Source organism: Haematobia irritans, chromosome 1, assembly GCF_050003625.1.
Source record: "Haematobia irritans isolate KBUSLIRL chromosome 1, ASM5000362v1, whole genome shotgun sequence".
Taxonomy (NCBI): Eukaryota; Metazoa; Arthropoda; class Insecta; order Diptera; family Muscidae; genus Haematobia; species Haematobia irritans.
This window is the reverse complement of record NC_134397.1, coordinates 42633189-42659572: the sequence shown is the minus strand read 5'-3', so window position 1 is coordinate 42659572 and position 26384 is coordinate 42633189. Positions and strand designations below refer to the sequence as shown.

The window sequence follows — 26384 nt, the reverse complement described above, 5'->3', positions numbered from 1 at the left end:
GTTGTTACAATTTTATATCTGTAGAAAATTTTTGCAAAATTTTATTTCTAAGCAAAGTTTTGCACAATTTTATTTCTATAGAATTTTTTTTTGGCAAAATTTTATTTTTATAGATTTTTTTTTTGTCCAAATTTTATTTCTTTAGAAAATTTTGTCCAAATTTTATTTCTATAGAAAATTTTGTCCAAATTTTATTTTTATAGAAAATTTTGTACAAATTTTACTTCTATAGAAAATGTTGTCAAAATTTTATTTCTATAGAATATTTTGGCAAATTTTATTTTTATAGAAATTTTTTTCAAAATTTTATTTCTATAGAAAATTGTGTAAAAATTTTATTTCTATCGAAATTTTTGTACAAATTTTATTTCTATAGAAAATTTTGTACAAATTTTATTTCTATAGAAAATTGTGTAAACATTTTATTTCTATGGAAAATTTTGTCAAAATTTTATTTCTATAGAAAATTTTGTCCAAATTTTATTTCTATAGAAAATTTAGTCCAAATTTTATTTTTATAGAAAATTTTGTACAAATTTTACTTCTATAGAAAATGTTGTCAAAATTTTATTTCTATAGAATATTTTGGCAAATTTTATTTTTATAGAAAATTTTTTCAAAATTTTATTTCTATAGAAAATTGTGTAAAAATTTTATTTCTATCGAAATTTTTATCAAAATTTTATTTCTATAGAAAATTTTGTACAAATATTATTTCTATAGAAAATTGTGTAAAAATTTTATTTCTATGGAAAATTTTTTCAAAATTTTATTTCTATGGAAAATTTTATCAAAATTTTATTTCTATGGAAAATTTTGTCAAAATTTTATTTCTATAGAAAATTTTGTCAAAATTTTATTTCTATCGAAAATTTTGTCAAAATTTCATATCTATAGAAAATGTCAAAATTTCATTTCTATAGAAATTTAGTCAAACTTTTATTTTTTTTTATTTATTTCAACTTTATTAGTAACATAGCCTCATAGAGGCCCTATTTCTATAGAAAGTTTTTTCTTCCTACACAAAAAAAAAAAAAAAATATTTTTTTGATTCAATCACGAAATTCATTGATCCAATTAATTTTTGAATTGAAATGTCTTCAATCACAGAAATGATAGTATCAATTAAAAAATTAATTGACACTCAATTAAAAAATTAATTGATTCTATTAATTTGTGTGATTGATTTTTATTTCAATTAAAAAATGTTTTGATTCAATTACATTTTTAATTGAATATTTTTTAAAACTCAATTAAGATTTTAATTGGAAACATTTTCGTGAAATTTTTTTCTGTGCATACAAAATAATTGCATACACATTTTTTTAATGTTTATTTCTGTAAAAAATGTTATTTCTATAGAAATTTTTTCAAAATTTTATTTCCACCGAAAATTTTGACAAAATTTTATTTCTTTATAAAATTTTGAAATTATTAATTATAATATTAATATTAATTAATGATTAAGGATACCTTATAAGTAAATAATTATGCCATGGATATAACTTTTAATATGATTCAAATACAAATTTAAAATAAAATTTGGGTTCAACGTACATAGGTGCAGTAGCCCCAAATAAATGCCAAAAAGAAACTGTTCGATATCGTTCGAGATGTGAATGCATTTACATGCATAAGTTTTGTTGTAATATGGGCTTTCGTTTTGCTGACAATTTCTATTTCACTTTGCAACGATGTAACCAAAGAATTTTCCCACTTACACTAATGCCAATAAGGGCTAAAGCTTTCGAAAGTCCCATTAAAATTAAAACTAAAACTAGTATAGTGCACTCATTCATTTGGACATATACATATACGAACAGGAGACAGCCAGATTATTGATGGTCGGTGGCCACCATGTCATCCTCAGGCTAACTATGCGACAAATATATTTGCCAAATATGTGTGCATGTATATTTGCCGGATGACAATTGGGGTATGATGCGCTTTCCAGCGCATGTGCATCTTGGCCACTGCGAAAATCGGCCTTTCCGTCTTTTGTGCTCGAGGTAAGTGGTAGGCAAAAATTTGCATCTCCCAAAAAATTCTAAAAAAATCCAAAGAATTTGAAAACATCCATTGAAAAAGTTTAAAAAATATTTCTAAATACCACATTGGTAAGTTATTACAAAAAATAGTTTTTGTTTGTTTCAAGTGGCTTCAAGTGAAAAAACAAAATCACAATTAAATTTTAAAAATTCAAATATGTGCAAGTGCATAGATATTTTACATATATATAGTATATATATGTGCATATATATCGGAATAAAGAAGTGAATGGATTTTTTGTACATACAGAAAATGTTCCTCACCGGCCGGTATTAAGAAAACCAATAAAACCCGCTTATCTGGAAAACTGCGATTCCAAAATGAAATACATTTTTTTTTCTAAATTGAGTTATACACTGTTTTTTGACTTCCGTTTTTGAATGACTCAAATGCATAAATGTGTCGCTATTTCGTAATTCAATATGGCGACATGTGGAAAATCCTATATACTTATCTAACCGGAAGTGTAAAAATTTTTGTGTGAATACTGAAAAGTATAAAATATTTTATATAGAAAAAATTTCAAAAAAAAAAACGAAATATGTGTTCATATGTTTTGATAAATTTTCGATTTTTTCTTTAATTTTTATTATCTTATTCCTTTAACTATTGAAGTGCACCTTTCGTGCAAGTCTAATTGCTCTATTTAGCGTTTTTTTTAATGGTAGATACTATCGATAAATTTCGAAGTGTAAAAATTTTGTGTGAATACTGAAATATATAAAATATTTTACATAGAAAAATTTAAAAAAAAAATAGATAATCATCTGTTTGGTAAATTTTGTTTTTTTTTTTCCTTTAATTTGTATTATCTTATTCCTTTAATTATTGAAGTGAACCTTTCGTGCAATTCTGATTGCTCTATTTAGCGTTTTTTTTTAATGGTGTATCTACCGAAATTTCGAAATTAGACAATTATGTTCCAATTCCAATATATGTATTTCAATATATGCATACATATCATTTATTGATCGTAATAATCTGCGTTAACCCTTTCACTACCGAAATAAACCTAATGTTAAAAAGTTAAATTTTTCTTCCGTTTTTACTTGTATTAACAGCATGTAGAATAAAAATTGTAATTCTGAGGACCTACCTCAATTACTTCAAGAGCTATATGAGTTTGTTCTGAAAACATGATTCTTGAATTGTGACCAAACAGCTTTATGAAAATAAGCGCTATTTGACCTATTATATCTATCGAAGTGTGAAAAAAATACAAAAAGAACCCGAAAAAAATATCAGCTATAGTTTTTGTACGAATGTCAATTTACTAGAGGCATACAGTAGAGAAATGGACTCAAAATTTCGCATTTTTCGTTTATTGTTAAAGAAGTTTAAAAAATGCATTTTAGTTCTCACCAATATGTAAAATATTTATAGCTTATTTCGATTAAAGCATCTACATTAAAATAACATCGAGAAATAAATCGAAACTAAATGGGGAAATAGAGTTTGGTGTCGTTTTCGAATGTCCTCCTAGGTGGACATCGGTAGTGAAAGGGTTAAGTAAAAAGTAAATCCATCATAAAAGAAAATATATGTATACACAGAATAAAGTCCATAGTTAAATTAATGTAATTTATTATTACACACAAAAAAAAAACAGAAATTGGAAGATCTTCCTAAGTCATTACTTTTAATGTACATGCCAAAAAGTCTCTTAATTTTCACTCCACAAAGTTATTTTTATGTTTAAATTTTTTTTCTGGATTTTTTTAAATAAGGACAAATAAATTAATGGAAATTTGCAAAAAAAAAAAAAAAAAAATATATATATATATATATATATATATATATATATATATATATATATATATATATATATATATATATATATATATATATATATATATATATATATATATATATATATATATATATATATATATATATATATATATATATATATATATATATATATATATATGAAATGTGTACCGATCCCTTTTTAGAAGTGGGATTTGCGATAATGTAATTGCTAGTACAATTTAAAAAGTCTTTACGTAGATATAAAAGTCGAAAAAGTTCAGAAAATATAATTTCTTTTTACACAGTGAAACCCCTCAAACTCGGAAACTCTGAAAATTGAACACCTCCCAAATGTGGGCAGTTGTAATGAGACATTTGCTATAATAATGCATTAAAATCAACCTCTCAAATGTGGACACGATTACAATTACCAATTAACTTTTTAATCAAATTAAAAAATAAAGTCATTTAAGAAATTGATTGAACATTTTTTACCATTTTACATAAAATATTAATTATCCCAATTGAAATTTTGAATAAATTAACAAATATTTCCAAATAAGATGTATACTTGAAAATTCTTTTCGGAAATAATTAGTTTCTATATGTATACTGAAATCATTAATTTTTGGTCAAATCCAAAGTAAAATAAAAAATTATAGAAATCGTATGAAAATTACAAGAAAATTACTTCATAAATAAGTAAAATAATTAGTAATAAATAAATAATTGGTAAACTCATTAAAAAAATAAATTGAGTTTCATTGAACCAATTAAAAAATTAATTGAAAATGTCAAAAAAAAACAAAGTTTTAAATCAAGAATATTTTTAATTTCTAAATAATTTTGTGATACTATCATTTTCGTGATTGATGCAATTTCAATTAAATTAAACAAATATTTCCAAATAAGATGTATACTTGAAAATTCTTTTCGGAAATAATTAGTTTCTATACACACAAAAAATTTTTTTTCTGATTCAATCACGAAATTAATTGTTCCAATTAATTTGTTAATTGAAATGTCTTCAATCACAGAATTGATAGTATCAATTAAAAAATTAATTGACAGTCAATTAAAAAATTAATTGATCCAATTAAATATTTAATTGATACTATTAATTTGTGTGATTGATTTTTATTTCAATTAAAAAATTTGTTGAATCAATTTAATTTTTAATTGAATATTTTTTAAAACTCAATTAAGATTTTAATTGGAAAAATTTTCGTGAAATTTTTTTCTGTGTATGTATACTGAAATCATTAATTTTTGGGTCAAAACCAAAGTAAAATAAAAAAATTATAGAAATCGTAAGAAAATTACAAGAAAATTACTTCATATAAAGGTAAAATAATTAGTAATAAATAAATAATTGGTTAACTCATTTAAAAAAATAAGTTGAGTTTCTTTGAATCAATTAAAAAAATTAATTGACAATGTTAAAAAAAAAAACAAAGTTTTAAATCAAGATTTCTAAATAATTTTGTGATACTATCATTTTCGTGATTGATGCAATTTCAATTAAAAATTTAAAAGGTCAAATTATTCACTATTATATATTATATTCAGATTTTTTTCTGTGTACGTTTTAATGCATTTGTTTATTTTAACTGAAAAAATGCAGAAAAGTCTGCTAAAATCAGCACTTAGTGTCTGCTATTATAGTAAAACGCGTATTTTTTCTAAATGGTAACCCACGGGATGTTCAATAACCAAAAATAGTTTTTAGTGAATTCCATACACAGAAAAAATATCCCCAAAATATTCCCAATGAAAAAGTTGATTGAAGTTGAAAACTTTTTCAATTAAAAAATTAATTGATACTATTAATTTTTTAATCAAACTAGAAACATTAAGTTAATTAAGTCAATGATTGAAATTATTTAAATTTTCAATTAAAAAATTAATTGACATAATTAACTTTTTAATCAAACTGGGAAGAAAAAGACAGTTAAAAAATGATCGATATATTTTTTTTAAATTTTTAATTAAAATTTTTTTAAAACTATAAATTTTTGAATCAAACTAAAAAGGATTAAAAATAGTTATAGAAAGTGATTGAAATATAGTATAGCGGTTACAAATAGTTTAATTTTTAATTAAAAAATTAATTGAATTTTGCAATCAACAACAATTAAAAATTTAATTGAATCAATTAAAAATTTAATTGAATCAATTAAACAATTAATTGAAATTTGTTAATGAAATCAATTAATTTTTTAATCAAGTTTGTTTTTGATGGCCATTTAAAACTGTGATTTGATACTATCATTTTCGTGATTGAAGACATTTGAATTAAAAAATTAATTGGATCAATTAGTTTTATGATTGAATATGAAAAAAAAATTGTTTGTGTACCTCTTACATGTCCTCTTCTCTTAATTGATTGTTGTTATGCCGATATATAAATTAAAAACAAAATAGATTCTTGAGCAAAAGACATACCCCCATATGCAAAAGATTTGGAGAAAACTTCAAGCCTACTTAAATTCCTTCGATAAACTGTCAATAAATAATTTTATCTTGTAGAGATTTGTCATATATATGTCTTCTAAAACTGGTCCAAATAGGTCCATAAATATTTATAGCCCCCATATAAATCGATCCCCAAGTATGAAATTCCTAACATGAAGGATTTTTAGTTCAGTTTAGGAATGATTCACAGTGAAAATTTATTACTACACTCATAGAAAAACGTCTACGAGTACGTAAACAAAATCGAACTCCAAGTACGTCAAAAGTAAACTCAAAAATGTCGGTCAAGAAATCCCAAAAACAAAAACAAAACACGAAATATGTAACGGTTGACATATCGACATATACTTTTTCATTTTCCACATTTGGTTGATTTTTGACTGATAATTTTATCAGCCGCTTCATGAAATTATGGAAAATCAAAATTTTAAAAAATTTCCAAAGAGTTAAAAATTTGTACTCCTTTTTTGAAATTCGACCGACTTTTGCCTTCATAAAGCATTGGACATTCGATTTGGGTAGATTTTTATGCTTTTTGATGACTTTTTCGTTACGGTATTTAAAATCAATTATTCGAACGATCAAAAATTTAGGTTTTCGTTTTATTTATAGAAAATTTTCTCAAAATTTTATTTCTATAGAAAATTTTGTCAAAATTTTACTTATATGGAAAATTTTCTCAAAATTTTATTACTATAGAATATTTTGTCTAAATTTTATTTCTATAGAAAATTTTGTCAAAATTTTGTTTCTATAGAAAATTTTGTCAAAATTTTATTTCTTTAGAAAATTTTGTCAAAATTTTATTTCTATAGAAAATTTCGTCAAAATTTTATTTCTATAGAAAATTTTGTCAACATTTTATTTCTATAGAAAATTTTGTCAAAATTTTTTGAAATTCGACCGAGTTTTGCCTTCATAAAGCATTGGACATTCGATTTGGGTAGATTTTTATGCCTTTTGATGACTTTTTCGTTACGGTATTGAAAATTGTTCGCACGAGCAAAAATGTAGGTTTTGGTTTTATTTATAGAAAATTTTCTCAAAATTTTATTTCTATAGAAAATGTTGTCAAAATTTTACTTCTATGGAAAATTTTCTCAAAATTTTATTTCTATAGAATATTTTGTAAAAATTTTATTTCTATAGAAAATTTTGTCAAACTTTTATTTCTATAGAAAATTTTGTCCAAATTTTATTTCCACAGAAAATTTTGTCGAACTTCTATTTCTATAGAAAGTTATCGCAATATTTTATTTCTATAGAAAATTTTGTCAAAATTGTATTTCTATAGAAAATTTTGTCAAAATTTTATGTCTATAGAAAATTTTGTCAAAATTGTATTTCTATAGAAAATTTTGTCAAAATTTTATGTCTATAGAAAATTTAGTCAAAATTTTATTTCTATAGAAAATTTGGCAAAATTTTATTTCTATAGAAAATTTTGTCAAAATATTATTTATATAGAAAAAATTTTCTACCACTGTAGCAACCGTGAATAGCGAAGAATAATCACTAAGCAGCTGAAAATTTGATCCGCCAAATAGAGACAATGATCGCAAAATTTTGTAGTGGCGGAAAGTATTAAAAATCGATCTTTTTCTCATTTCAATCCCTTTGACTGCCTTGTCTTCAAATGAATGACACGTCTCATTGAGGGAACTGACTTCAGAAATTTTGTTACTATGTCAAGAATATCACACAAACGAAATCGTGATGAGGAAGGAAATTTCACCAAGAATTTATGGACACATGCAATAGAACGCCTATGGAGTAATACAATCGATGGAAGGAGGGAGGGACTTATTATGCTCGGTCGGGATCCCCCCCCCCCCCCAAAAAAAAAAACTATAAATGACAATGCGCAAGTTGCAATGTACCATAAGAGTGCAAAATCTTCCATAGTCGATATATGCACCTTTCGTACCATAATGTTACCCAGCATTCTCATGCATGGAACAAAACTGCACCCTAAAATAAACCAAAAGACTTCGCAAAAAAAAGAGAATAGTTCATAAGGCGAGAGAGAAAAACTAAGGGAGCCACTATATTATGAAGCGGGGCTATGGAAGATGGCATACATAGTTATAGGATAAAAACGGATTTTTGTTCGTTGTTCATCGTTATGGGAATTGATTTTTTCTTATTTTCCAATTGTATGTTTTTTCGAGACAAAATGCCGGTGTGGATAAGGGCTCCAAAAAACAAAAATCCATGTGGATGAATCTATGTATATGTGTATGTGAACCAAACGAGAACTTTGGGAAACACGAAGTACATATTTGTTCGCTCAATTGTTGAAAACTCTTTGGTTTCCAATGCACATGCCACCATATGCCGGCCTCTTTTGCATAGCATGGCGCGTTGTAGTTCATTCGGTGTGGAGAATGAACTAAGCCCCCATTCTCATAGTGTTTGCATACAGGCTCTAATCGGTGTGTGTGTTATGTGCATGGCTATAAAACTGCATGGAAGAGTAGTAAGGGTTGCCGGGTGGACACCGGGAATAAGCTCTCAGTAAAAATGCAGAGAAATTATTCGGGGACTTGATTGGGATTGGGATGGGTATACACTGTCGTTTTTCATACACATTTATTGATTTTCCGTATAGAGAAATATCACGACGACAGTCTCAGTGTGACGAGGAAAAGCCAACAAAAATTTTCAACATTTCCAATCTAGACAGACTTGCGGAAACACAAAGAACCTGCAGTAGAAAGTGTATAAAAATTATTAATAAATTTAAAATAAAAAACGGTAAAAATTTACTAAATTAATTTATGAAATTTTAAAAAGAAAAAAAAAAACAAAAACAAAAAGACGTTAGAAAATATCAAAGTTTTAAAATGTTAAAAAATAAAATCACCAGAATTATTATTTTTAAAACCAAGCTTTCTTTTTTTTGAAAATATAATAATCCCATATCCATATTTTTTTTAATAAAATAATCTTGTTAATATATGTGTATTAATTATATAATAATTAATTTTCTCTTTATAATTGCAGTGCTTTCTCTAATTACTTTTTGGGGTGTACCAGCAAATAGCGGTTAATTGTGCTACTTTTCTTGTATAGCGGCATATAAAAAGTGTAAGTATTTCACCATTCCATTTCCGAACCCTCAGACAATAGCAGACCCTACCAATACTAGATTGAATTCCACTCGGCACACACAGACACTCGCATGCTCATGTGAATATACTTAGATGTTACGACCATAGGAAATATTAATAATTTCCCATATTTTATTTCATTATATTTTAACAAATAAACAAAGTTTTCTTTTACAATGAATGAATCATAGCTAAAAGGTGATCCAACCATAATGTAAAATATTATTTATTTATAAAATGAAAAGGAACTACAACTTGTGATGGATACATAGATGTGTGAAACAAAATATCGCTATGTCGCCATGTCTGTGGTACACGAAAAAAAAAATTTCTTTCCTCCCAAACGAAATTGTAGACAAACAAAGATCGTTTCACATTTGCTTTTCGGTGTAGGGAAGTTTATTTGGTAGAAAAGTATATAATTTTTGTGATAAACGTTGATTCTTTTCCAGGCTCTAAAAACAATTTTAAAAAGACTAACTAAAAAGACAATATTTTCTGGCTAATTGCATTTTCCCTCACATCTTTCTCACTTCCACGAGGTTTTTTTAGTTATTAGCACCTTTTTCTGTAATACAAACAATATAGAAGAAATTATTCGATTTTTTTAAATTTTTTACGTAGCTATTATTGTCATCAGCAGACATTTATCGCTATAGCCACCAACGCACAAGCAACGCAACTTACTTTTCCGTTTGGTCTTGTTGACAATTTTGAATTCTATGTCTTTGGATCTATGTTGCTGGCCTAGATCTGACATGTTGGTGTTATAAAGGAAGAACGGAGGACAATATGTCTGCTTGGATGTGGTGACTTCACAGAAAAAAATATCACCAAAATATTTCCAATTAAAAAGTTAATTGAAGTTGAAAATTTTTTCAATTAATAAATTAATTGATACAATTAACTTTTTAATCATGATAGAAACATTAAGTTAATTAAGTCAATGATTGAACACTTTAAAATTTTTAATTAAAAAATTAATTGATACAAAGTGCTGATTTTTTTTTTTAATTTTTAATTAAAAATGTATTTTAAACAATCATTTGTTAATCCAAATAAAAACTCTAAGCCAATTCAGAAAGTAATTAAAAACAGTTACCTTTTTTAATTAATAAATTAATTGAGTTTAGCAATCAACATCAATTAAATTTTTAATTGAATCAATTAAAAAATTAATTGAAATTTGCTGAAAAAATCAATTAATTTTTTAATCAAGAATTTTTTCTATGCCCAATTAACTGCCAGTTCATGAAACACAAAATCGACTTGAAACGAATCGTTCATCTAGATTGAAACTAAAATAACTTTAGATATATTTTCTAGAAAATTCTGAGTTTAGTTCTAAACTCATTATTTATGATTTACTATCGAACACCGAAACAATTGGGATTCCACAGTCCCTGGTTTTCGAGATATCAATATGTGATTTTTGGCGAATCGTTCGTCTCGAGGCGAACGAAAATTCCATGAACAGGCAGTAAAACTGTGATTGATACTATCATTTTCGTGATTGAAGACATTTCAATTAAAAAATTAATTGGATCAGTTAATTTGGTGATTGAATCAGAAAAAAAATTTTTTGTGTGTTGAGGAGCTATTGTTCTGGAGCTAACTGGTTCTTCTTCGAAGTTCAACTCACCCAGAATAGCAAATCTGTTTTCTGATTTTCTCTTTCCTCAATTTGACAGGAGCCACGACTGGAAATATCCAGATTAAAATCCTCACATCTTGACTGTTTGTTGGCCGGACTTTCGGTATTCACTCCCATAATATTTGAATGTTTATGGGTGGTTTCGTAATTACGTTTATTTACATTCCTTGAATTGTCTTTGTTTGTCGCTTCTGGATGTTTTATATTCCACGTGTTATCTGTGGTCGTCTCTTCCGGCTGTTTTGGAGGATCGCTATTGGAGACAAACCGCGAATCCATTTGATTTACTCACATTTTTCACAATAACAGGTTGGCTGATAAGTCCCCGGTCTAACAAAGAAAACCACATTTTTTATCAAAATTCGTTTTTAGTATTCGTTTTTATTATTCCCTTCAAGTCTCCGGTCTAACAAAGATAAACACGTTTTTTGTCAAAATTAGTTTTTATTATTCAACATAGTTCCCTTCAAGAGTGATACAACGATTATAACGACTTTCCAATTTTTTGATACCATTTTGGTAGTACTCCTTCGGTTTTGCCTCAAAATAGGTCTCAGTTTCGGCGATCACCTCTTCATTGCAGCCAAATTTGTTCCCTGCGAGCATTCTTTTGAGGTCTGAGAACAAGAAAAAGTCGCTGGGGCAAAATCTGGGCGGGGGAAGCAATTCGAAGCACGGTGCGTTGTCTTGGTGGAACAACATTTTTTTCTTCTTCACATGGGGCAGTTTTGCCGCGATTTCGACCTTCAAACGCTCCAATAACGCCATATAATAGTCACTGTTGATGGTTTTTCCCTTCTCAAGATAATCGATAAAAATTATTCCATGCGCATCTCAAAAAACAGAGGCCATTACTTTGCCAGCGGACTTTTGAGCCTTTCCACGCTTCGGAGACGGTTGTCCACTCAGCCGACTGTCGATTTGACTCAGGAGTGTAGTGATGGAGCCATGTTTCATCCATTGTCACATATCGACGGAAAAACTCAGGTGTATTACGAGTTAACAGCTGCAAACACCGCTCAGAATCATCAATACGTTGTTGTTTTTGGTCAAATGTGAGCTCGCGCGGCACCCATTTTGCACAGAGCTTCCGCATATCCAAATATTGATGAATGATATGACCAACACCTTCCTTTGATATATTTAAGGCCTCTGCTATCTCGATCAACATCATTTTACGGTCATTCAAAATAATTTTGTGGATTTTTTTGATGTTTTCATCGGTAACCACCTCTTTCGGGCGTCCACTGCGTTCACCATCCTCCGTGCTCATTTGACCACGCTTGAATTTTGCATACCAATCAATTATTGTTGATTTCCCTGCGGCAGAGTCCGGAAACTCATTATCAAGCCAATTTTTTGCTTCCGCCGTATTTTTTCCCTTCAGAAAACAGTATTTTTATCAAAACACGAAATTCCTTTTTTCCATTTTTCACAATAACAAAAGTTGCTTTACAAAAGACGCTCTATCTCACAAACTAATTGACTTACAGACGTCAAATTTTGACACGAATCATTTGAAGGTTGATACTGTATAAAAATAATATGCATTTAATACTAGCGACGCCATCTATGTGTCAGATCGGGGACTTATCAGCCAACCTATTAAGTCCACTCAAATCAATCATCAAAATTATGACTGAAGTGATAGAGGATTAAAAATTTTTTTATTCATCAAATTTATACCGAAAATCGAAAATGTTAAAATTCTTCGAAATTCAATTCAAAACAATTCAAATTTTTTTTATTGACCAAGTACACAGAAAAAAATATCACAAAAATATGTCCAATTAAAAAGTTGCTTGAAGTTGAATTTTTTTTTTCAATTAATAAATTAATTGATAATACAATTAACTTTTTAATCAAGATAGAAACATTAAGCTAATTAAGTCAATGATTAAAAATTTTAAAATTTTTAATTAAGAAATTAATTGATACAATTAACGTTTTAATCAAACTCGGAAGAAGCCACTTAAAAAAAGGGATCGAAAATTTTTTAATTTTTAATTAAAAAATTATATCAAACTATCCATTTTTAATCAAACTAAAAACACTACGTCAGTTAAGAAATAGTTACGTTTTTAATAAAAAAAAAACTTAATTGAGTTTTGCATCAACATTAATTCAATTTTTAATTGAATCAATTAAAAAATTAATTGAAAATTGCTAATAAAAACAATTAAGTTTTTAATCAAGTATTTTTTAATTTCCAATTAAAACTGTAATTGATACTATCATTTTCGCGCAACATACAAAGGTATGTGAACAGAGGCACTCCCCAGGGAGGAGTTCTATCACCTCTTCTTTGGAATGTTGCTATAAACAACCTTCTGGTTTCCCTAGAAAAAGAAAGGGTAAAAGTGGTGGCATACGCAGATGATGTGGCGCTAGCAGTCAGGGGAAAATTTCCATCCACAATCAGAGATATTATACAGAGAGCTCTCCGGATGACTGAGAAATGGGCGAAAGATAATGGTCTTGGGGTAAATCCAGCAAAGACAGAGCTAGTCATCGCAAAACTCCCACGGTTAGGCTCATTTCCTTAGGGGGTATTGAAATTCCCTTTGGTGAGTGTGCAAAATACCTTGGCGTTATTTTGGACAGGAAGCTGAATTTTAGGCTTAACATTGAAGAAAGGGCGAGAAAAGCCACGGTAGCTTTGTACTCGTGCAAAAAGGCAATAGGGAAAAAGTGGGGACTAAAACCAAAAATTGTGCATTGGCTATACACGGCAGTAGTTAGACCTATAATGCTATATGGTGTTGTAGTCTGGTGGCCGGCACTTCAGAAACCGGCTTGTTTAGATAAAGTTCAGCGTATGGCGAGCTTATGTATCTCAGGCGCATTTAGTAAGACAGGAACAGACTCCCTTAATATCATGCTGCATCTATTGCCTTTGGACATTTTGGCCAAACAGTCAGCTGCAACAACGGCTGTGCGGTTGCGCGAGCTATCACTGTGGTCGGAAAAAATGTACGGTCACAGTTCGGTCCTCAAAGTAATGCCAGATGTGCCTAACGTAGTGGATTACACCCTGGCAAAACAACTTTTCGACAAAAAATTTGAAACTCTAATTCCCAACAGTGAGGCGTGGTGTACACAGACCCCGGGGAATAAAAGATATATAGATTTCTATACTGATGGTTCCAAATTGAATGGACAAGTGGGGTTCGGAGTATATTCTAAAGATCTGGAAATTCGAATAGCGAAAAGATTACCTAATCACTGTAGTGTTTTTCAGGGTGAAATATTGGCAATAAGAGAGGTGGTGAATTGGCTCAGAAGTAATGTCCCAACAAATATTGGCATTAATATATACTCAGGAACTAGAATCTGTTGGTATGCCTCTGGCCACCTGCAAGCTCTTACTGCGTGAGAAGGCTATTATGATGGCCAATATTCGATGGGAGAATTGCAAGGGTTGTAACGACACCAAGCAAATATGGCCCCATTTAAAATTAAACCGCACACTAGATATGCTAGTGTTCTCAAGGCGTCAGATAGCACTCCTGATATCTGCTATAACGGGTCGCTGCCTGATAGGCGATTTTGCAAAAACTATAGGTGCGAAATATAATGACTATTGTATAAGTTGTCATGATGTGGAGGAAATGGAATCAATTAAACACCTCTTGTGTGAGTGTCCTGCTTTTTGTGTAAGGCGTAAGCGAATTTTAGGAGCATATAGCTTTAGATTTCTGGCGGACCTGGAAAACGTTAACATAAGCAGTTTGTTAATGTTTTTGGAGCAATCTGGTTGCTTCAACAAAAGTAACTAATAGAGAAGGTTCAGTGGTTAAGACTAGAAGTGCCCATATGTAATAGGTACTTTTAGTTAAATGTGGTATCACAATGGACTGAATAGTCTAAGTGAGCCTGAAATTTAATCGGGCTGCCACTTTAAACTAACCTAACCATCATTTTCGTGATTGAAGACATTTCAATTAAAAAACTAATTTGATCAATTAATTTCGTGATTAAAACAGAAAAAAATTTTTTTGTGTATAGCTATTTCTGTGAACATCTGAGAATGGAGCAAGCACTCCGAAATGTCGCTAGAAGACGTCAGACATCACTAAAATTCGTTGGGGTTTGTCAGAGTTGGGGAAATTTTCGAAACTCTACTAAATATATTGATACGAATATACTACACACACAGAGAAAAAAATTCACGAAAATTTTTCCAATTAAAATCTTAATTGAGTTTTAAAAAATATTCAATTAAAAATTTTATTGAATCAACAAATTTTTTAATTGAAATAAAAATCAATCACACAAATTAATAGTATCAATTAATTAGATCAATTAATTATTTAATTGAGTGTCAATTAATTCTTTAATTGATACTATCATTCCTGTGATTGAAGACATTTCAATTAAAAAATTAATTGGATCAATGAATTTCGTGATTGAATCAAAAAAATATTTTTTTGTGTGCAGAAAAAAATTTCACGAAAAATTTTCCAATTAAAGTCTTAATTGAGTTTGAAAACGTATTCAATTAAAAATTTAATTGATTCAACAAATTTTTTAATTGAAACAAAAATCAATCACAAAAATTTACAGTATCAATTAATTTTTTAATTGACTCTCAATAATTTTTTTTTAATTGATACTGTCATTTCTGTGTTTGAAGACATTTCAATTAAAAAAAATAATTGGATCAATTAAGTTCGTGATTGAATCATATTTTTTTTTTTGTGTGTATGTTAGGTTAGGTTCAAGTCCATTGTCAATTGAGTAGATTTACTTTTTGATTATACAAATTTCAAATTTTTCAATGATTGGGAAATCACATATCAAGAGGAATGGTCTTTAATAATTTTTCGAACATTGGGTAGATCAACTTTCTGATGTTTACAAAATTTAGAAATAAGACATTCGACTTATGCGCTGATTGCAATATCATATATTAGGAGGAATTTATCTCTGCGTAAAATCATTAAAAGTTAATTTTGAGGCAATATAGATAGTAGAATTTAGTCAACATAAAAAGATTTTAGTCAAATAAAATTTTGTCCGAAAGCCGAGTGGGGAGAATTTTGAGGCATAACATATTTTTTTTTTTATTTAAGCATATAAAAAAATAGCGGTGCTTAAATGTATACTACAACTAGTCTCGATAACTCCATTATGTGACTAACTAGTAGTAAATAACATAATTGGCTTAGTAGAGTTTGAAGTTTATAAAAATTCGTTTTACAGCCATGGTTAGGTTTGGTTATGTGGCAGCCCGATGTATCAGGCTCACTTAGACTATTCAGTCCATTGTGATACCACAATGGTGAACTTCTCTCTTATCACTGAGTGCTGTCCGATTCCATGTTAAGCTCAATGACAAAGGACCTCCTTTTTATAGCCGAGTCCGAACGGCGTTCCACATTGCAGTGAAACCACTTAGAGAAGCCTTGAAACCCTCAGAAATGTCACCAGCATTACTGAGGTGGGATAATCCACCGCTGAAAAACTTTTTGGTGTTCGTTCGTAGCAGGAATCGAACCCACGACCTTGTGTATGCAAGGCGGGCATGCTAACCATTGCACCACGGTGGCTCCCAATCCATATCCGCCACAACTGGGCAAACTAAAATTATGATGTGGACATAAATGATAATGAAATCCATCACTCTAAACTCTAAAAAAAAAATAATCATTTTAATTTTTTCTTATTGCAGCATCATCATCGATAAAACAATTGCTCTACTAAACAAAAAGAGACCAATAATTTTTTTTATTTTAATAATTTTGTGTTGATCTGAACGAAATCTCTTAACATGGGTAAGGAAAAGATTCATATTAATATTGTGGTCATTGGCCATGTCGATTCTGGCAAATCAACCACCACCGGTCATTTGATTTACAAATGCGGTGGCATTGATAAGCGTACCATTGAGAAATTCGAAAAGGAAGCTCAAGAAATGGGCAAAGGTTCCTTTAAATATGCCTGGGTTTTGGACAAACTTAAGGCCGAACGTGAACGTGGTATTACTATCGATATTGCTTTGTGGAAGTTCGAAACACAAAAATACTATGTTACAATTATTGATGCACCTGGACATCGTGATTTCATCAAGAACATGATTACTGGTACTTCACAGGCCGATTGTGCCGTTTTGATTGTTGCTGCCGGTACGGGTGAATTCGAAGCCGGCATTTCGAAGAACGGCCAGACACGTGAACATGCCTTGTTGGCTTTCACTTTGGGCGTTAAGCAATTGATTGTGGGTGTTAATAAAATGGATTCCACCGAACCACCCTATAGCGATGCTCGTTATGAGGAAATTAAGAAGGAAGTGTCGTCATACATCAAGAAAATCGGTTACAATCCGGCTGGTGTTGCTTTCGTACCAATTTCCGGCTGGCACGGTGATAATATGTTGGAACCATCCGACAAGATGCCCTGGTTCAAGGGATGGACCGTTGAACGCAAAGATGGTAAAGTTGAAGGTAAAACTTTAATCGATGCTTTGGACGCCATTATGCCACCATCACGTCCCACCGACAAACCATTGCGTTTGCCATTGCAGGATGTTTACAAAATCGGTGGTATTGGTACTGTACCAGTGGGTCGTGTAGAAACTGGTATCCTAAAACCAGGTAAGTTAAATAAATGGCCACAAAATAAAGAGAAAATGGGGGAAAGTATACTATGCAAGAGAGAGAGCTCAAATAACGTTTAGGTATTAAAGTGGGTCGTTGGGTTACATATTCATTTGAGGGAGTAAATTAATTTGCATACAAGGCCTTCCTTTGTTTTATGGCAATTAGGTTAAAGTGGCAGCCCGATTAAGATTCAGGCTCACTTAGACTATTCAGTCCATTGTGATGGCAATTAAAAAGGATTGTAGGGGATATTTATTTTCTGTTACTGATTTACGAGTCTATGTGGTTTATGTTGCTGTTTGCTGTGTTTGTGATTGTCGGGTTTGGGTGTGGGTGTTTCTCAGTGTGTATCTATTAGAGGTCTGCATCGAATAACTTTTCACTACATGTATGCAATTCGCTGTCGAATATAGTACATACACTGTCTTTCTCTCAGAGCGCAAGTAGTGAAGTGAAGAGAACACTTGCTTGTCAAATACCACCAAGTACTTATCCGAAACAATATGTGTTCCGAAAAAAAGGAACAATAAAAATGTAAGTACTTGAGAAAAAGTACAACATGGATTATCTTCACTTCATGTGGTACCACAAGTATTGCTTAGCTATGTGAGAAGCAAATCTTTCCATTATTATTAATCATAGATATGTATGTATGTCACATATTTCATATATTTATGTATGTCACACACTTACCTTAACGTTTGCCGTTCTTTATATCAATCCGAAAACATATATTATGGAGAGTAACTGTTTTCTTGTATTTCTGAAACTGCACGTGGTACATGGAGTACTCTATGAAGTTTTGTTCTCGCAACATACTCGACGTGATCACTCTGAGTACACTTCAATAAGAGAGAAAGAGGAATATGTGTTTGTTGGTAGTGAAGACATCAGAGTAGCAACAATAAGTTACTCGTGGCTTTTGGTGTTCATTAAAATGTGTACCAATTGTTTTGCGACTCTCTCAAATAGATGTACTCATTTAGCAAGTACACGTGTACTCTGCAATTACAAATGGAATTGTGCAGACCTCTAGTATCTATAGCTAATGTCCTAGAATGATTCACATTAGACTCTCTTGCATTTTATATTAAATTCTCTTCGGATGCCGTTTTTGGTTTATGCGTATGTTTCATTTCTCCGTTTATCCATTCCAGGTATGGTAGTTAACTTTGCTCCTGTCAATCTGGTAACTGAAGTCAAGTCAGTTGAAATGCATCATGAAGCTTTGTCTGAAGCTTTGCCCGGCGATAATGTGGGCTTCAATGTTAAGAACGTTTCTGTTAAGGAATTGCGTCGTGGTTATGTAGCTGGCGATTCCAAGAATTGTCCTCCCAAGGGAGCTGCCGATTTTACTGCTCAGGTTGGTATTGATAATATATATTAAATTTAGTTTTTATTCATGGATCCAGCATAGAAAAAACAATTGGACACAACAAGAGGCAATATTTGTGGCTGCTCTTGCATTGAAAAAAAAAAATCACAAAATTTTTTAAAGTCGACGTTTAGAAAAGAAACGTTTTGATTTTGATATCCAGACCGATTGGTACAATGGTGCCTTGCATGGGTTCAAAACCAGTTTCGACCGAACACTAAAGTTTTTCAGGGGTAGATTATTTCCTCTCAGTCTTACCCCAGTTACGGACGAACGTAATTTTTTCAGCAGTGCTTTATTTCCCATTGGGAGGCACGATGGTGCAATGACTACACCCTCAAAAAAAATCGCTTCTTTAACATATGTTCCAAACATATTTTGCAGGAAGCACATATATTATTGCATACTGCCGAAACATTAATATGTTTGTTTTATGTGAACATATTATATGTTTGGAAGCATTTTGAGCCAAAAATATTATATGCTTGGAAGAATTTTTCCCAAACACGATTGTGCTCATTCCCTAACATACTCGTAATTTTCACTTCCACGAATTTTTTTTAGTTATTGGCACCTTTCTCTGTAATACAAATAATGTTGAAGAAATTATTCACTTTTATAAATTTTTTTAAATTTTACCTTTCGCCTGCACGGAGAATCGAACCGAGGACCATACAGTTTGTAAGCCAACACACTATCCACTGGGCTACGTAGCTGTTATAGTCACCAGTAGATAATTATCGTTTTAAGTTACATTTATGTAGCATAGTTTGCAGCGCCCACGAGCCTATGCAAACATAACATTATTTAACAGAAACATACATTTGTTTGCTACGTGGAGCAGTGGTTAGCATGTCTGCCTTGCATGCAAAGGGTCGTGGGTTCAATCCCTGCTCCGACCGAACATTTTTTTTTGTTTTTTTTTTTAATTTACACATTTATATTTATACTATATTAATTTTTTTTAAAATGAAACTTCGAAATGTGCGTTATTAAAGATTTATAGTCAGTAACAGTGCTTGATATAAACGAAATTGACTGATTTTTGGATAAAATATTATTTTTTATTGCAAAAATAACAATCTTGTAATAAAAAACTGTTTTTGTACAAAACTTTAAAATTTGGAAGGAATTCAAAAACTAACAAAAGAAGAACGTGGAGTCGAGTATAAACATACATACATAATTTTATAATATAAACATAAATTTATTTAGGAGTGAACAGTTTTTTACTAGCATTTAACACCATCGCTCTAAAATTCCTTTTATTTTTCTTTAATAATTCATTTTAAAGAAAATAAACTTTTTAAATTGTTTTAGCTGTAAAACTCGAACTTAATGCCCGCTTTTATATTTGATGGTGTCCGTCAACTCCTCGTGGACTACTTTTTAATAAAGAGGAACTAAAGTTTGTTTTTTTACATTTTACTGTGTAATTTTTCACTATTTCCTCCTTATTTCATTTTACTGTCCCAACTCTAAAAAGAGTATAGTGCCCTTTCGTTATTTTTATGAAGACCCCTGATTTCTTTTAACGAACCAAGAAAAAAATTGTGTCCATAATGCCAAAATGATAAACAAAACACATGTCCACACATACATAAAATGCTGCTCTCAAGGCGAAAACATAAGCTGTTTGTTTTTCAAATGTCTATTCTCTTGGTTCAGAATGTATATTCTCTTTATTCAAATTAAATAATATTTAGACTTAAACATATCAAATTTTTGGCCTTATGATTTTTATGAAACATTCATGCCCCAAACATAATATATTCTAACATATTAACATAGATGTCCCAAACATTTAGTGTTAGTTCAGGAACATTACATGTTCGCACTTAAATATATTGTGGTTTAAAGTCGAGCCCGAAACACATTTTTTTTACATCGGAACATATGAAAAACATATTTTTCTAACAGTGTAGCATGGGCTAAAAACCAGTTTCGACCGAGACCCAAAAAGTTTTTCACTGGTAGATTATTTTCACTGGTAGATTATATTTCTATAGAAAATTTTGTCAAAATTTTATTTCTATAGATAATTTTATCAAAATTTTATTTGTATAGAAAATTTTATCAAAATTTTATTTGTATAGAAAATTTTGCCAAAATTTTATTTCTATAGAAAATTTTGTCAAAATATTATTTCTATAGAAAATTTTGTCAAAATTTTATTTCTATAGAAAATTTTGTCAAAATTTTATTTCTATAGAAAATTTTGTCAAAATTTTATTTCTATAGAAAATTTTGTCAAAATTTTATTTCTATAGAAAATTTTGTCAAAATTTTATTTCTATAGAAATTTTTGTCAAAATTTTATTTCTATAGAAAATTTTGTCAAAATTTTATTTCTATAGAAAATTTTGTCAAAATTTTATTTCTATAGAAAATTTTGTCAAAATTTTATTTCTATAGAAAATTTTGTCAAAATTTTATTTCTATAGAAAATTTTGTCAAAATGTTATTTCTATAGAAAATTTGAACAAAATTTTATTTTTATAGAAAATTTTGTCAAAATTTTATTTCTATAGAAAATTTGAACAAAATTTTATTTTTATAGTAAAAATTTTATTTCTATAGAAGATTTTAGTCAAAATTTTATTTCTATAGAACATTTTGGACAAATTTAATTTCTATAGAAAATTTTTGGGAAAATTTTATTTCTATAGAAAATTTTTGGGAAAACTTTATTTTTATACCCACCACCATAGAATGGTGACGGGGGTATGTTATAATAAGTTTGACATTCCGTTTGTAACACATCGAAATTTCGATTTCCGACTATATAAAGTATATATATTCTTGATCAGGGAGAAATTCTAAGACGATATAACAATGTCCGTCTGTTTGTCTGTCTGTCTGTTGTAATCACGCTACAGTCTTCAATAATGGAGCAATCGTACTGAAATTTTGCACAAACTCGTCTTTTGTCTGCAGGCTGGTCAAATTCGAAGATGGGCTATATTGGTCCAGGTTTTGATATAGTCCCCATATAAACTGACCTCCTGATTTGGGGTCTTGGGCTTATAGAAATCGTAGTTTTTATCCAATTTGCCTGGAATTTGAAAGGTATTGTATGACCATAAAGAGGTGTGCCAAAAACGGTGAGTATCGGTCAATGTTTTGGTATAGCCCCTATATAGACCGATCTCCCGATTTTACTTCTTGGGCTTATAGAAACCGTAGTTTTCATCCAATTTGCCTGAAATTGGAAATCTAGATGTATATTAGGACCATAAAGAGGTGTGCCGAAAATGGTGAGTATCGGTCCATATTTTGGTATAGCCCCCATATAGACCGATTTCCCGATTTTACTTCTTGGGCTTCTAGAATCCGAAGTTTTTATCCTATTTGCCTGAAATTGGAAATCTAGAGGCGTGCCGAAATTAAATTTTGACAACATTTTCTATAGAAATAAAACGTTGACAAAATTTTATATAGAAATTAAATTTTGAAAAAATTTTCTATAGAAATAAAATTTTAATAAAATTTTCTATAGAAATAATGTTTGGACAAAAATTTCTATAGAAATAAAATTTGGACAACAATTTCTATTGAAATAAAATTTGGATAATATTTTCTATAGAAATTAAATTTTGACAAAATATCCATAGAAATAACATTTTGACAAAATTTTGCCAAAATTTTATTTCTTAAGGAATTTTTGTCAAAATTTTATTTCTACAGAAGATTTTGTCAAAATTTTAAAAATTTTGAAAAATTGTCGATTTGACGAAAGTGGACCAAAATCAACCAAATTCCATTTGGTCGGACCATCGGACCAAATTTAAAATTTAATATTTTTCTTGGACCAATTTTGGTCCGATCGGACCAAAATGGCAACCCTGCTTGTGACTTTTCTGAGAGTTTTAAGAGAGAGTGAAAGTGGTATCAGAACAGGCTGCATAGTCTAAATCATAGACCTTATAATACATAGATGGGCCATGGGTGTCAAACTATGTTTGACAGTTCCGAAGATTAAGAATAAACGAGAAAAATAAGAGCACGCTTACAATCTCTTTCGTTTTCCTTTTTGTAGTTTGCCAATTTTACACAAAATTAGACCGTTTATGATGCACCAGAGGATTTATAAATAAATTAATATATTAAAAGTTCATATTTGAACAAAAAATTGTGACCAAAACCGCGAAAATACGAAATTTAATTTTGAAAAACATTGCTCTTTACGAACAACACAAAAGCAAATGCACGAAAATTAATATTTGGGACTGACTCTTTACGAAAAAATCAAAACGAAATGTCAGAAAATTAATTTTTGGAACTGACACATTTTTTTTAAAGAGACACATGGCCTATCTATATAACATCTATTGTCTATGGTCTAAATGAGCCTGAAATAAAGGGCTGGCAAAAGACTTAACCTAACCTAAACTTATCTCCCATCATTAACGCTACTGTCATTTTGGAGAGTTATTTTCTAGATGCCTAACGTAGTGGATTACACTTTGGCGAGTCCACTTTTCGACAAAAAGTTTGAGACTCTAATCCCCAACAGTGAGGCGTGGTGCACACAGACCCCGGGGAATAAAGAATATATAGATTTCTACACTGATGGCTCCAAATTGGATGGACAAGTGGGTTTCGGAGTATATTCTAATGATCTGGAACTTCAAATAGCGAAAAGATTACCTAATCACTGTAGTGTTTTTCAGGCTGAAATATTAGCAATAAGAGAGGTGGCGAATTGGCTGAGAAGTAATGCTCCAAAAAATGTGGGCATTAATATATACTCAGACAGTCAACCTGCAATAAAATTCTTGGACTCTGTGTTCCTCAACTCGAAAACGGCCATCGATTGCCGCAAATCTCTCAATGAGATGGCTGAGCAGTACAATATTCACCTAATATGGGTGCCTGGCCATAGGAACATACCGGGGAACTGCGAAGCGGATGAGTTGGCAAGGCTAGGGACTACCTTACATATTCCAGGGGAACTAGAATTTGTTGGTATGCCCCTAGCTACCTGCAAGCTCATGCTGCGTGAGAAGGCTGTTATGATGGCAAATGTTCGATGGGAGAATTGCAAGGGTTGTAACGACACCAAGCAAATATGGCCCCATTTCAACTTAAACCGCACACTAGATAAGCTAATGTTCTCGAGACGTCAGATATCACTCCTGACATCTGCTATAACGGGTCGCTGCCTGATAGGAGATTTTGCAAAAACTATTGGCGCGAAGTATAATGACTATTGTATGAGCTGTCATGATGCGGAGGAAAAATAATCAATTAAACACCTCTTGTGTGAGTGTCCTGCATTTTGTGTAAAGCGCAAGCAACTTTTAGGAGCATATAGCTTCAGATTACTGGCGGATCTGGAAAACGTTAACTTAAGCAGTCTGCTAATATTTTTGGAACAATCTGGTTGGTTCAACAAAGAAAAATAATCAAGAAGGTTCAGCGGTTAAAACTAGAAGTGCCCATATGTAATAGGTACTTTTAGTTAATGTGGTATCACAATGGACTGAATAGTCTAAGTGAGCCTGAATCTTAATCGGGCTGCCACTTTAACCTAACCTAACCTAACCTAGATGCCATTCCCTATATATATAAATAAATGACTATCAAAAGTAGACTAAATTTTGTCCAAATATTTCCAATTGAGTTTGTTGGATTTGAAAACCTTTGGTCATGGGCTGCATCCAAATCCTGCGGTCATAAATCGAAATTTGGATCCCTTATAAAAAATCCCTTACTTAAATGCGTTTTTTACCTTCCTCTTTTTATTCTAGGTTATTGTCCTTAATCATCCTGGACAAATTGCCAATGGCTATACACCAGTCTTGGATTGCCACACTGCTCACATTGCTTGCAAGTTCGCTGAAATCAAAGAGAAATGCGATCGCCGTACTGGTAAAACAACTGAAACCGATCCGAAGGCAATTAAGTCGGGCGATGCAGCCATTATTATGCTGGTCCCCACCAAACCATTGTGTGTGGAAAGTTTCCAAGAGTTTCCACCATTGGGACGTTTTGCTGTACGTGATATGAGGCAAACTGTAGCGGTGGGTGTTATCAAGTCGGTAACATTTAAAGAGACGACTTCGGGTAAAGTCACAAAAGCCGCTGAGAAGGCCCAAAAGAAGAAATAACTAGGGAGCAGCCAGAAAATACAACAAACACAAACAAACAAACAACAGCAACAGCAAGAACAACAGCAAAAGCAGCAAATATCCATACATATGCATGAAAGCATTGATAGTAGTAGGAGGATGGCATATGAGAAATCATCATTGATAAAAATTATTATAAAACTTATTAACATATATAGTGATTATAATGACAGCATAAATACAACTAACAATAATAATAATGATAATGATAATAGTGATCATTATGTTACACTCCTTCTTCAGTCACAGCTATTATCACAACAACAAGAAAATATTACCACAGTTATTAATGTGAAATCTCAAGAGTATAGTCTCATAAAAACACCCGTGAACAGCTTTCAAACTCCCCAAAAAGACCATAAACATCGCATCAAAAGCATAGAAAAGACATTTCTTCCTAATACTAAACAACAACAACAACAACAGCACATTACCAAAGCATACACCACACCAATTACAACATCATCATGTTCATCATCATCATCATCATCAGCATTATCAACAGCTTCATTCCTTAAGTCCAATACAAGGCAAACATCTGGTTTACATTCATTTTCATCAATCATAACAACCATCATTAACATCACTAAAAATTATGAAGATTTTACTAAATATTTGGAAAGCATTTTAATAATACAACTTTTTATAGAATTTTTCCTAATTTATTATAATTATTTGTATCTAAATTTACGCAGACATCGTAAATCATTTCGTAGGAAATCAATGTCACCAACTACAACAACAACAATTTCATCTACAAACTCATCTTTATCAGATCTCTATATGATTTGTATGCAGCATCAATCTAGGAATATGCCAATTTTATTTAAATCCTGCAAAGAGCCCATTTCAATTGTAGATGTTTTATAATCACAACCTATTTTCAATACTATATTTGTCATGCCACACAATTTTCTTAAAGTCTACTGCAAAAGATAATAGGACCTAATAATCGTATATGTATATATACATCTGAAGAAGAATGGGATAGTGGAAGTAAGAAGAATATTAAATTGCTTGGCCATGGTGGGTCCAAGGTAGCCAAGAATTGAGGCTTATACACAAAAAAAAAATTCACGAAAATGTTTCCAATTAAATTCTTAATTGAGTTTTAAAAAATATTCAATTAAAAATTTAAAATTTTTTTAATTGAAACAAAAATCAATCACAAAAATTTATAGTATCAATTAACTTTTTTAATTGATACTATCATTTCTGTGATTGAAGACA

General features: G+C 30.4%; 1 protein-coding gene across 1 annotated transcript; it reads left to right on the top strand.

Moving 5' to 3' along the window:
- Positions 1-1954: 1954 nt before the first annotated feature.
- Positions 1955-25372, top strand: eEF1alpha2 (eukaryotic translation elongation factor 1 alpha 2). The gene is made up of 5 exons (XM_075290086.1): positions 1955-2009; positions 9283-9366; positions 16718-17639; positions 18803-19008; positions 24774-25372. Exons 3-5 carry the CDS (start codon positions 16817-16819, stop codon positions 25131-25133), a joined length of 1389 nt encoding a protein of 462 aa, XP_075146201.1. The 5' UTR covers positions 1955-2009; positions 9283-9366; positions 16718-16816; the 3' UTR covers positions 25134-25372.
- The last annotated feature ends 1012 nt before the right edge of the window (positions 25373-26384 follow it).

Bases quoted from the DNA above. Each gene is read 5' to 3' on its own strand.
- eEF1alpha2 (XM_075290086.1), top strand. From the start codon at position 16,817: ATGGGTAAGGAAAAGATTCATATTAATATTGTGGTCATTGGCCATGTC. The intron at 17,640-18,802 runs GTAAGTTAAATA...TATCCATTCCAG, and splicing joins AACTGGTATCCTAAAACCAG to GTATGGTAGTTAACTTTGCT. The intron at 19,009-24,773 runs GTTGGTATTGAT...TTTTTATTCTAG, and splicing joins CTGCCGATTTTACTGCTCAG to GTTATTGTCCTTAATCATCC.